Source organism: Culex pipiens, chromosome 2 (assembly GCF_016801865.2).
Source record: "Culex pipiens pallens isolate TS chromosome 2, TS_CPP_V2, whole genome shotgun sequence".
NCBI lineage: Eukaryota > Metazoa > Arthropoda > Insecta > Diptera > Culicidae > Culex > Culex pipiens.
In genome coordinates this window covers 216,810,799-216,825,059 of record NC_068938.1, presented here as the reverse complement: position 1 = coordinate 216,825,059, position 14,261 = coordinate 216,810,799, and the positions used below count along the sequence as shown (strand labels likewise).

The 14,261-nt window shown below is 33.8% G+C and overlaps 1 protein-coding gene across 1 annotated transcript in view; it reads right to left on the bottom strand.

Moving 5' to 3' along the window:
- Nucleotides 1–14,261, bottom strand: part of LOC120425101 (tyrosine-protein kinase-like otk) — a 108,692-nt gene that overhangs the window by 10,187 nt on the left and 84,244 nt on the right. Inside the window, exons 4-5 of the mRNA XM_039589496.2 lie at nt 7,746–7,869; nt 2,171–2,430 (exon numbers count right to left, since the gene is read on the bottom strand). Coding sequence (XP_039445430.1) covers nt 2,171–2,430; nt 7,746–7,869 — 384 coding nt within the window. The remainder of the gene's footprint in view (nt 1–2,170; nt 2,431–7,745; nt 7,870–14,261) is intronic.

The window sequence follows — 14,261 nt, the reverse complement described above, 5'->3', positions numbered from 1 at the left end:
GTCAAAAGGATTTTAAAGTTTTTTTTATGCGAGTCTCCAGACAATTTTGCGTGTTGGTTTGGTTTGGGTGGGAATGTTAATATTGATTAGAAATTTTCTGATCGATTTGGTGTCCTCGGAAGAGATTTTGATTAGGACTTAAAAAAATGGTTGCACGGATAAAAACTTTAATCACAAAAAAAATCCTAAAATACGTAAGTTTTTTTTATTCAAATTGGGTCTAAAAATGCAATTTTTGCCCTACAGTTTAGGATGGTGCGAAATCTGGTTGACAAAATTTTCGAAACAAATTATCTTTTGCAATTTAAAAATATGTCAGGACTGAAAAGCAGCCCTGCAAAATATATTTACGAAAAGCTTGGAAAATTGACATAAATTTTTTTGGCTTTCTTTATGGGACTGATGGTTGCTGAGTTTCAGCATCTTAAACTTTAAATTTGGTAAAAAATTAGTTTCTCTCAGTGCCTAATTTGCTCTCAGATTTTAATTTTGGTTGATATCTCGGAAACTATTGGTTTAATTTTAAATTTAATATTGAAAAAAATAGGATGTCTTTGCTTCGGCAAGACATATACTAAATTGGAAATTTTCAGCTCTTGCATTAATATCAATTTCGACATTTTCAAATAAAGCCCTTCATTTATGATTTTATGAATGTCCAAAATAAGTGTGTTTAGCGCATTAACCCTCTACAACCCAACCCCGCCTCAAGACGGGCTTCGATTTAAAAAATCGCCAAAAATCCATTTTTCAACCAATTTTTGATCTTCAAAAAGCATTGGAAAGAAGAACTTTTAAAATTTTGGAAAATTTTAGGGTTGGAAGTTTGACTTGTTTTATGTGACTTTGCCAATGTTTTTAAAAATGTAATTTTTTTAGGGGTCAACTTTGGCTGTGTTTTTTACTATTATTTCCTATATTTTTAGTAAAAAGAAGTATGCAGTAATTTTTCTAGTGCCCCAAACTATGCCTCTACGCATTTATTTACAATTTAAATGATAATGGTTCCATTTTATAGCAGAAAATGTGAAAAACATGCAAAAAATTGAAAAAGTTACTGTAAAAACATGAAAAAATTAGACAGGCAAAATGTTATGATAGAGGTGGTAGAGTAGACCTATTTTTTTCACAAATTTACCAAATTTGAAGTGGCTGTATCTCAGCAACCTGCTGCCCAAAAAAAATCAGGATAAATTTCCATCTATTTGATAATACTTTTTGTCTTAATTCCTTCATAAAATATTTCTAAATTACAAAAACTAGAACAATTTGCAAGAATTTTTTGAACTTGAAAATGCCCAAAACTCGAAAACAATTGTGCAGTCATTTTCGATTGAAGGTTTGATTTTGCATCTAAGCGATTATTTTGGAATTTTTGTATGACAATATATTCAATTTTAAACCAAAAATAATATTTAAAAAAAAATCTTTTTTCCAAAAATATATTTTTTTATCCATAAATATTTCTTTTCAAAAATTGTTTCCTGTTTTTCTGTTTGCGTTCAAGGACCACGTAATTCAAAAGTCATTCGAGTACGATTCAAAAATTCATAAATCCGGTATCAGACTTTGCACCACCCTTAACTTAAGGGAATCGTATTGACATGCTACAATTTTGAAAGTGTTGTTTTCCAAACATTTAAGTTCTTTTCGAGCCACTACAAAAAAATATTTAATTAAGTTGATTTTTCGCGACTTAATTTTCTTCAAAATGTCCCCAAAACAACCCTTCAAAGAGAATTAAGATACATCGATGAAATCTGAAAAAAGGCAAAAACCGTCAAAATCACTTTGACCCAATCTCACCCTCAAAAACGGTATTCGTATTTGCAATTTTGAACTGAAATAATGCCAAAAAGATCTCAGAAATATAAAGGTTTGATTTTTGAATTTTTTTTTTTGAATTTCGATTTTTTTAAAATTAACAAATAGCAGATGCCATGACCGTTGGTTTCTGCAATATCACAGCTGAGATCTAAACAGATTTGATACTTATGACAGCGATATTTTTTTTTTCAAGCTGATCAGGTATGGGATTTTTTTTTCGTTATGACTAAACGTTGTAGAAAATGGCGCGGTAACGATGTTGCAGTTTATCCCAAATCCCACATTAAACCCCCCAAAATCCCAGCATAACCAATTATTCCTTACCCTTCCAAGCAAAACTTACCATTCGTAACGAGCCCAGCCCCGGCGCTGGTGGCGGCGGCCATGACCATAGCATTGGCCGCGTTGTTGCCCTTCAACTTGAGCCGGTAGTTTTTGACACTCGGGACCGGTTCCGGCTGCAGCTCCAGCTCCGACTCTCGGTGGTGGTGGTGCACCAGCCGGCAGCTGTAGACGCCATTATCCTTGGCTGTTGCATTTTTTATGTGCAGCTTCCGACGCTGAAAATCGATATGCGCCGATTTGGAGAGTCGCTCGTTGTTTCTGTGCATGTGTAGAGCAGGAAATAGAAGAAAGAAAGGCGCATTTAGTGGGTGGTTGGGAAGTTCTGGTGAGACAAAGCTCTATTAAAGAGGTGAGATGGTCAATATGTCTTATTTCTTGGAAGAAAAGAATTTTAAATTCAACGGTGTAATTTCACTGAATTTCAAGGTTTAAAAAATTTACTAAACATTATCAAAATCTAAAATATTGCTTTCTAATCCCTTTTAGAAAGCTCCCACCATTTATCCTTTCTTCTCAAGCTCTGCGTCTGGCATACTGATGACGATGACGAAACGAGAAAAGACGTGGACCGGCAGCATCTCCTGACGTCGTCGTCGTCGTTTCCATGTCCTAGAGTGGCCACTCGAAAGGATCTTCCCCGTTCGGAGGTACGAGGTCGGAGCGGGTCGAGTGCAGTGTACGAACTTTTCGGTTATGAATATAAATTTCCCACGAAAAAAAGGCGTTGGTCACGTCGGGCAGCTTTATGGCTTGCAATGAATCAATGTAGTTTTTTTTTTCTTTTTGTTCCAGAGCTAGTCGATTAAGCAGAAAATATTATCTGACTTTTTCCTTTGTTTTCAGAGCAAATTTTTGTTCAGAGTTTCAGATTCCAAGTTGACTCAAACACGCTGAAAATTTAATTTTAAAATACCTTCGACATTACCGAGAGTCAAAAAATTAGATCCAGACAGGAAAGAAAACACAGATTTTCAAGTATATCTGGGCGAAAAAAAATAATTGGTACGATGACGATGACGGGCAAGGATTAAAATTTAATGACTTTATCCCCCCAAACCTCCCCCCTCTTTGTGGTGGGTGCCTTCATCCACAGGGACGTAATATCTTTTTGTGTGCTGTTTTTCTAAAGCGGCTCTTTTTTGTTTGGTTTAGAGCGCGGTTAACAGGTTTAGAGAAAAGAGAGAGAGAACGCGCGAAAACATGACGACGTAATGAGATTTTTAATCGGTCTGGTTCCGGTCCTGGTCGCAGGAGAGGACACGCTAACGAACCGTGTTGAATTAAGGTTATCCTTTGACTTTAAGTTTTGACCTCATTTAAAGATGTTTTGTTTTATAATAAAAAAATATATGTATTTTTACATTATAAAAGAGCAAAACCAATCCAAACAAAACAATTTGAAACCCATTCCAAAATAATTTCACTGAATGACCTGAAAAAAAAACAAAACACAAATATCTACTTATTTTACATAATTTATTAATAGGCTGTAAATTAGGAATCACATGTTCAATTTTTTAAAAGGCATATTTTAACAAATATTCTGAAGTAAAAAACCCCGGATCCTGAGAATGAAATCTTCAGTTAAATAAGAAACATTTTATCAAATTAATAACATTTATTTGAATATAATCCAGAAACGAAAATTTTATTTACATCAATATTGGTATCAAATGATCGGGAAATTTTCATAAAATGTTCAAACATTGCTGAAATAATAATACCAATACCACTTTTTAAAAATACCCAAAATTTCACTAAACTACATATTTTTGAAAAAAATAACTAAAACAAATACTTATTTGGAATATGGGTATCAAATGATCTGGAATTTTTCATACATAATTCATACAGTAATAACACTATTTTTTATATTTTTTTGAAAAAATAGACTGCATATTTTTGAGAAAGTCCTAAACAAAAAGATTTTTTTCGAAATGATCTGGATTTAATACATTTTTTTATTTAACGTACTCAAAATTTTCACAAAGCTTCGTATTTTCGAAAAAAATAAACTGAAATTTTGAGTATTTTTCAAAAATTGTATTATTATTTCCTTTCAATTCATTTTGGAAATATTTAATCAATAATTTAATAACGGAGCGGCCGTGGCTGACTGTAAGCTTTCCAATCTGCTCCCAACGAGAAAGTATAGTAAATATAAATCTTGAAACTCTGAACATGAACAAAAAATCAAAGTCGCTCGAGTCGGGGTTCGATCCCCCGTCCTTTGGATTGGCAAGCAAAAATGCTAACCACTAGGCCATCGCGACTTGGTGAGCTATAACTGGAATTAGTAGGAATACTGTTACTATCAACTATATACGCGCTGGGTCCTTGTCCATTTGGGTTCGGAAGTTCTAAATAACGTTTGAACCCGATTGGTGCAAACGTTCTTCAGGGCGGGGCTTGTCGATAAAGCTGAAGTACCTCGCGCTCGGCTAGCCAGCGTAGAAATTAGTCACCGAAGCTCGGCAGAACTAACACCTTCCAAATGCCTATGCGAGTTATTTGCATGTATATAATGTAGATCTAAAAATACATGGAAACAACTCAATTTGTAAGAAACGGCCGCGTGGTCCCGTTTGGTTGGTTGCACGCACACACACATTTAATCAATAATTTAATAACCCTATTATAAAATAAATAGTATTACAGTCCACACTCGATTATTCGAAGGCCTTGGTCAAATTTCAAATCGAGGCAAAATGGCGGTGCTGAAATATTGAAAAAATGCATTTTCCAATTTAGTAGGCAATCAACCATTCAAATTTGACTAAAATGGTGTCGCAGAGTTCGAAATTGATGTTAAAAGTTAAAAAAAAAAATACGAAAGATATTTTTTTGTAATTCAATTATCCGAAGTCCCATACAAACCTTCGGATAACCGAACTTCAGATAATCGAGCCTGGACTGTATTCGAAAAAAAATCTTACTTAAAATCTTACGTGTTTTCAAAAAAGTATGATTGCTCTGAAAATGTATCGAAAATTCCAGATCATTGAAAAAAAATGAGTTCTTCCTCAAAAATACGTTATTTTGTGAAAATTTTGAGAATTGTCAGAAAAAAATGTTTTATTACTTTTAAAATGTATGAAAAATTCCCAATCATTTGATACCCATATTGCAACAAATTCATATTGTTAAAAACTAAAATTTGGAGTGTTTTTTAGAAAACACGTAATTTTTGTGAAAATTTTGAGTATTCAAAAATAATTATTACTTTCAAAATGTATTAAAATTTCCTAGCCTTGATTTTCTGTATTTTTCGAAAATACGTAGCTTTGTCAAAATCTTAAGTGTTAAAAAATCATTCAAAATGTTATACCCACATGGTGAAAACATAAAATTGAAATACTTTCTCAAGAATACGTGATTTTTTGAAAATTTTGAGTATTTTCAGAAGCAAAATATTAATAATTTTGATATGTGAGAACAAATCTTGATCATATGATACATGATGCTGAAATAAGAAAAATCATTTAATTCAATACTAATAAATATTTTTTCAGTATATTTTTCGAAAATACTTAGTTTTGTTAAAAATTTCGCCTATTTTCAAAAAATATTGCAAAAACTAATATGGGTAATTCTCCGCCAACTCACACAGCAGTTGCCCCGACCCCTCTTCGATTTGCGTGAAACTATGTCCTAAGAGGTAACTTTTGTCCCTGATCACGAATCCGAGGTCCATTTTTTGATATCTCGTGACGGAGGGGCGGTACGACCCCTTCCATTTTTGAACATGCGAAAAAAGTGGTGTTTTTCAATAATTTGCAGCCTGAAACGGTGATGAGATAGAATTTTGGTGTCAAAGGGACTTTTATGTAAAATTAGACGCCCGATTTGATGGCGTACTCAGAATTCCGAAAAAACGTATTTTTCATCGAAAAAAACACTAAAAAAGTTTTAAAAATTCTCCCATTTTCCATTACTCGACTGTAAAAAATTTTGGAACATGTCATTTTATGGGAAGTTTAATGTACTTTTCGAATCTACATTGAACCAGATGGGTCATTTTTTCATTTAGAACAAAAATTTTCATTTTAAAATTTCGTGTTTTTTCTAACTTTGCAGGGTTATTTTTTAGAGTGTAACAATGATCTACAAAGTTGTAGAGCAGACAAATACAAAAATGTTGATATATAGACAAAAGGGGTTTGCTTATAAACATCACGAGTTATCGCGATTTTACGAAAAAAAGTTTTGAAAAAGTTGGTCGTCATCGATCATGGCCGTTCATGGTCACCCGCAACAGACACGGACGACGAAACAAAGAGAAACGCAAAAAGTAACATTTTCAAAACTTTTTTTCGTGAAATCGCGATAACTCGTGATGTTTATAACCAAACCCCTTATGTCTATATATCAAAATTGTTGTAATTGTATGTTCTACAAATTTGTAGAACATTGTTACACTCTAAATAATAACCCTGCAAAGTTAAAAAAAACACGAAATTTTGAAATGAAAGATTTTGTTCTAAATGAAAAAATGACCTTTCTGGGTCAATGTAGATTCGAAAAGTACATTAAATTTCCCATAAAATTACAGGTTCCAAATTTTTTTACAGTCGAGTAACGGAAACTGGGAGAATTTTTAAAACTTTTTTAGTGTTTTTTTCGATGAAAAATACGTTTTTTCGGAATTCTGAGTACGCCATCAAATCGGGCGTCTAATTTTACATAAAATTATTGAAAAACACCTCTTTTTTCGCATGTTCAAAAATGGAAGGGGTCGTACCGCCCCTCCGTCACGAGATATCAAAAAACGGACCTCGGATTCGTGATCAGGGACAAAAGTTACACCTTAGAATTACCCAATATATTATTGGAGAAACATTGCATTACAAAAATTAAGGAAAATTACGTTTTTTTCAATGACAATAAATAAATTACCCGCGTGGAATTATTTGAACTTCTCGAAAAGAGATCGTTAATTTATTTTAAATCAAGACTAACATAAAAAAAATGTCGTGATAATTTAGTATTTTAAGCCAAAAAAAAATTGTTTAAATCATTGTTTTAATCAAGTTTCAAGTCATAAATCATACAATTTTCTGTGAAGTATTTCTTAGAGTTGGATCGGATTAGACGAATTTTTCTTTGAATCTGGACTTTTAATTATTAGAATCGCTCTCAAAGTTATTGTTTATCCTTTTGCCTTTTTTATATATTTGACCTTTTTTGTAAAGGACTTAAAAACCTACTGCAAACAATCATAGTATCCTACTTTAAGTAATACGATTGATGTCAATATCCGTAGCAGTGAACAAAAAAGGAGATAAATTTTTTATGGGCAAACAAACAATTTCCCCTAAAAAAGACAAAAACTTTGAGAACTGCTCAACGTCCACAAACAATTCCATTTATGGTCGCCAAACGAGACATTGCAAGAATACCAAATGGAACAAAAATGCAATTGCATTTCCGTTTTCCTGTCACATCATCATCATACCTCGATAGCTCGTTCTGTGTTTGCAGTCTATTTCCTTTGCTTTTTAATGAATCGATCTACCTCAAACATCGTCACATACTCGAAAAAAAAAGAATGATTGAAAAAAAATAACACTCACCTGAACCACTCGATGCGAGTTTCCTCGTCATTGCTGCTGCCATTTCCACCGTGACATTTCAGCACAACCGAACCGCCCTTTTCCGAGTCATGCTTCACCAGTTGGACCACCGGCGAGGACGTTCCTGCAAATAGAGAGAAAAGGACACACACATTGTTAGACGGAGGGGTATTGATCATCATCGAGCAGAAAGTTTCTGGCAAAAACATGGTCACTGAAAGTTCTGCTCAAATTTTCCCATAATTTTCTTTGATTGCTAAAGCTCTAACTGCCAATTGGCACCGTTATCATTTTGAACCCATCTCGTCCCTTCTCCCCTTTTTTGGTCTATTAACGGTCCACACACACTTCTATTTCCCAACGATGATGGTGATGATTATATCAAAAACTTTCTCGTTCGATGAAAGAAAGTTTGCCCTCCCCTCCTCTCATACAAAAAAAGCCAAAGAAAAGCTCAACTTCTAAGCTAATAAAAACGTATTGACCATCAATTGAATAAAATTTCATTTTATCTCATTACACGTCCTTCCCATATTTTTATCACCCAAGAGAGAGAAAGTGGAGGAAAGAGACGAGGACTGCTTAAATCTGTCCCACCGCAACACTTGCTTGCTTCCCGTTCCTGTAACAGATTCTTAACGCGAAGGTGCCATAACTTTTTATGACTTGCCACTGTGACTGGCGGGCCTCCCCGTACATGGTACCGCCGCCGATGAAATCTCACGTGTTTATCGTTTTTCGAATATGGTTACCGGTGGAAGCAGGGTTGCCAACCTGTGGAGTTTGATAATTTTACAATTCTTTCAAAATCGTTTGAAGTAAATTTTAGCGATATTTTGATATTTTGGTATTGAATTACAGCTTAGTTTTTAATTTTTTTTCTTAATGTTTTTTTTTTAATATTTAAAAGTCTTTTCTTAATAAAATTAGCAACACTTTTCACAACCTACTCCACCTTTCCTCCCCCACTCAACAAAACTCGTGGCAGCAGAGTAGCACTTCACAAACTCTTCCCAAACTCCTCAAACATATTTTTCCCCCGCAAAGCCTCCCCTACTCAAGTGTGCCTTGACTTTTTCGCGCACGTTTTAGCCCTCATCAGTGTTCCCTCACCCCCTCCCCTTAAACAATTCACGGCCTCCTTAGTTCATTCCGTCTCCCAGCGTCGCCCCTCTTGCGCTCAAGGGAAAAACTTTTGTGCCATTTCCCAGTCGCGAACAAGTTCGAAGCAATTTCCCCCTGCTCTCCGAAACGCCGTCGTCGATAACTCTCAGCCGATATCCAATTATAGCAAAACCGACTTAGAAGTGGCAAAACGGAAAACGGAAAGACGAAAAAAAAAAAGGAAAAGCTCGCTTGCGCGTCAATTGGTGAGTGGGGGAGGGTGGGAAAAGTTTTCCTTCCCGAGTTTTCCCACACGTAGTCGTCCGTCCTGAAAGCTGGTCAGGACGAAACGTTCAACTGCAACCATTTATTGTGTATATATTTTTAAAAAGTGTGTGTGTGTGTTGGAAAATATTTATGTCCTTTTCCCCGCTGGGAGTTTCTCAACTTCCTGTCCTGTCCAAAGGAAGCTGCCGGCAGCCAAGGATGACAGCAGCTCGCATCGAGTAGCCTTTGGATGGCTTGCAGCTATACCTACGAATGGAAAAGCTACTGCGATCGACTTGGACATGGAACAAGAAAAAAACACACACACACACACATGTTTTATGGCAAGTTGGGTGACTAAGCTTCTTGGATGGTATTGGGTTTTATTGTTTCCTGTCCTTCTTCGTTATTGTTTCTCCGGTGATGGAAAATAATCTATAGTGAAGGATGTAGGTGTGGTGGTGGTGGTGATAAAGTAGGTTGGAAACTGCAGAAACTTATAAATTAAAGTGATGGGATATAATTTAATGGGAAGTTTGTTGAGAGAGGTCAATTGCATTAAAAGGAAAGAAGTTATTAGCTTTTAATTGGCTTTTGATATACTTTATGTTTTCCTGTTTTAATTTAATTTCCGTAAAGCCAATTTCAACTGATTGGTTTCCAAGCAAAGCAATAATTATTTTTTTAACGTTTTGGAGTATAAATCATAGCTTCGAATGGATGTTATTATGAGTGAATGAAATTGTTTTTTTTTTCTCAAAATTGAAGCGAGTTGAGAATACTTGTATGGCTCGAATTTTCCCAGATTTGATTCCCACAGTAACTTTGAGTAGGAGAACAGCATCTAATTCCAGCGTGCCTCTAAAGTTGCCATATCAGCACTTTGACATTGAGTGATAAATAGCTCAAAAAGAAGTGAGCTGCTTGCTTTCTATCAAAAGTTTGGCAAAATTAGTTGTTTAAATAGTGAAAATCAGCAAATTGGATGGAGCTAGTGCTTAACCTGCCTAACATACGAGAATTTCCCCTCTTTATTGTTTTGAGAAAACTTACCTTCTTTTGAATGGTGTTCACTTTGTCTCTTAGAGGTAGTGAAAAATCTATAATTATATATAATTATATATTTTTTTCAAACTCAAGTGTTGATATGCTAACAAATAACAAAATAAAATAATTTATAAGCTTTTCTTTTAAAAAAATCCTAAATTATATCATACTTTCATTCCATGCAAGAACAATTCTAGAGTTTTTATAATTAAGTCCTATAAACATATGAAAGACAATAGTTTATTGGTCCTTTAAAAAAAACTCTGAAATTTGTCTTCCATTTATTTTAAGGTGCCATGAATGAATTTTCTTAAAAAATGTTTTCGACAATATCATTTTTGATTTCTGATTGGATCTAGAATAAAGTATTGAAGTTTTCATAACAGATTATATTATTTTGGAAGTTTTCAAAAGACGAAAACTTTTGATTTTTTTTTTTTTTTTTATAGCGATGTTAGTTGAATATAAAAAAAAAAAAACTGGACAGTAATAAAATGAGTAAATTTTGAAAGAAGAAAATTAGAAATTACATCTTTTATGATGTAATATTACCTCAATTTAGACTGACAAAGAATAGCATTACAACACAACATTGGTATTTTTTTCTTATTTGTTGAGGGAAAATTACAATTTTTTTCTGAATAAAAGATGTAGTAATTTCCAGATGTTTTTTTACTGTGTATTCGATAAATGAGAATGCACATGTCCTTCATTTATTTTCAATTATGTTACCATTAAATAATTTAATTTTCAGAACAATTTTACGTGACTAAAAAGAGCAAATAAATTAAGAAAAAAATCCTTTAGTGTCACGTTAAAAATTGGTGAAGAAAATTTATAGTTTATTGAAAAAGAAGTTTCTGTAATTTTAACAAAACCTTTCCTTGGTTGTTTTAGAATTTTTTACGTTCAGTGAAATTTCCGTGAAATTTGTTTTTTTTAAATGTAATTCCTCTTAGCTTTTTTATTTGGTTTATTTAAAAAAAATCTATTTATTAAATGTTTGTATTTAATTTTATAATATCCTTATTATAAACGACAGCGATTTCCATATAATTGGCATATTGGAGCAAATTGTATTCTTATCAATTTATTATCAATTTCTGAAGTATATCGATGAAATAATTGTGTTCGAAAATAATTGATTAATTCTGCTCCCTGACTGAGAAAACATTGACAGGAGGGGAACAAAAATTGTCAAAATAATTAGTACAGTTCAAACTCGATTATCTGAAGTTTTTTTATCGAGAACTTCAGATTATGAACAAAAAATTTATATTTTTATTTTAAATTTTTTACTTCAAGTTCGAGTTCTGCGACCCCATTTTAGTCAAATTTGAATGGTTGACTGCTTATCATTTTTTTTTCTCAATATTTCATATCCGCCATTTTGGCCGCCATCAAACAAAGCATAAACAAAGCAAAAGTTTATAAAATATGTGATATAAAAAAGGAAAATATTACTCCCATTGAAAAGGGTTGAAACGGCACAAGGTGCAACTGATTAACTAAGTCCAAACTTTCCAAAATAAGTTATTAGTAACATTGTGTTATAGACCCCGCTCTCAGTCATCCCCAAACAAAAACAGCTCCATTATTAATGTGTTGCCATTTCTCACCGATTTCCAAGTGACCCTTTACCCCTGCAGGAACGCACGGCCAGGCCCTTTCCAGAGTTCATTATCCCTAATTAGCACCCTGGAACGGAAAATCCTTCCCCATCCACCACACACACACACTCACATAAATCCAGAACAACCAGTCTCGGAAAAAGCACACACACACAAAAAGCTCCCCCTTTTCAGAAGCTCCCCAAAAAGTTCGTCTTCCAATCCACGCGTCGTGGGTGGAATGTTTCCAAAAGGGGCGCACGCCCAACCGGAAAAGATAAATCACAACTTTTCCCACCACCAACAAATATTAATTGGTCATTTACCCGACAATTACCATGCCCTGGCCATGGTTTCCGAAGTTCAAGTACCATCACTAACAACACTGCCAACCCGGAATTCCGGTCGGTTGTGGAGCCAAAGGATGCACACCACAGACAATTGGATGTTGGTGTTAGATTTAAGTTGGAAAAATTTCTGTTAGAAAAGTATGATTTTCAAAGTTATTTTCTCAAAATCGGAAATTCGTGTGTTCAGAGAAAGGGACAGACACATTTTTCTCAGCTTTATTGATACTTTATCACTGTTGGAGTGATTTTTCCTGTTCTGCAGACTGCGGACGAGACGAGGGTCCGTAATTAGCCTGTTGGTTCGTCCCTAACGATGCTGCAGCAAAAAAGAAGATTCATCAGACAGTTGTTTTCTGGCTCGAAACAAGAGTTACACGAACCACTCTTAATCCTCCACTCTTTAGGGGTTAACTTTTTTCGGCGTTCTTTCAGGAGATAGTGAGCATTGAAGGTGTGACTTTTGTTTGGAGGTGATGGCTTTTGTGTGATTTTGGCAGTGAAAACAGGGGTAGTCTACCAGGTTGAATTTCGCGTTTTATCAAGATGTTTTCGTCGTCGAACAATGGAATCCTTTTGAGAATAAGTTCGCAAACCGGCTCCGTACTAATTGTCGTAAAAGATTCCCAGAGTGGGACGAAACAAAAGGCCCTCTGACTCGACCATCTTGGAAGAGGAAAAAGGCGCAGTCATTTGTCTTTGTTGATCCTTCGTTTTTACGGAACGCCGGTTCGCAGCTTAACGGAAAACTTGTAGGAGGCGCTAACTTTGTGCTGATCCGTGCAATTATTATTATCTTCGTTATTCGATCAAATCACGTACTAGTGACGCATTTCTTCGACGTTCCTTGTATTTTTTATGAGCACAAAGTTTTTTTTAAAGAAGATAGTTTAACAAACTCTTTTTTATCCAACCCTCACTACCTCTTCCAGTAACGCTAAGTAGTTGGTGGCACGAGGTGGTTCGTGTGTTTCTTCTGTTAAGCCACACACACGTATGTAATTAACCCATTTCCAGCAATCACGAAATCGAAAAACACGGACTCCTATAGTGAGGGATACGCCCCCTTGCGAGGAGTCGAAGCTTCTTCGTTGACCGGTTCCGTAGAAAGGTACTATGGTAGGGATGTCAAATTATACAAAGATAGTTTACGATTTATCCAAAAAAAATACGAAACAATGTTTAAAACACCTGAAACAAAAATACAAAAATTATAAAAAGCACAAAAAAACGAAATGTAGGCACAAAAAGTACAAAAAAAACAAAAAGTAAAAAAAAAACAAAAAGTACAAAAAGAACGAAAAGTACAAAATAAAAAAACAGAAAGTAAAAAAGGACAAAAACAATGTTTAAAACATCTGAAACAAAAATACAAAAAGTCAAATAAAACAAAAAATAAGATAAGTGCAAAAAACACAAAAGTACAAACAGTACAGAAAGTACAAAAAAAGTACAAAAAAGTACAAAAAGTACAAAAAGTACAAAAAGTACAAAAAGTACAAAAAGTACAAAAAGTACAAAAAGTACAAAAAGTACAAAAAGTACAAAAAGTACAAAAAGTACAAAAAGTACAAAAAGTACAAAAAGTACAAAAAGTACAAAAAGTACAAAAAGTACAAAAAGTACAAAAAGTACAAAAAGTACAAAAAGTACAAAAAGTACAAAAAGTACAAAAAGTACAAAAAGTACAAAAAGTACAAAAAGTACAAAAAGTACAAAAAGTACAAAAAGTACAAAAAGTACAAAAAGTACAAAAAGTACAAAAAGTACAAAAAGTACAAAAAGTACAAAAAGTACAAAAAGTACAAAAAGTACAAAAAGTACAAAAAGTACAAAAAGTACAAAAAGTACAAAAAGTACAAAAAGTACAAAAAGTACAAAAAGTACAAAAAGTACAAAAAGTACAAAAAGTACAAAAAGTACAAAAAGTACAAAAAGTACAAAAAGTACAAAAAGTACAAAAAGTACAAAAAGTACAAAAAGTACAAAAAGTACAAAAAGTACAAAAAGTACAAAAAGTACAAAAAGTACAAAAAGTACAAAAAGTACAAAAAGTACAAAAAGTACAAAAAGTACAAAAAGTACAAAAAGTACAAAAAGTACAAAAAGTACAAAAAGTACAAAAAGTACAAAAATTACAA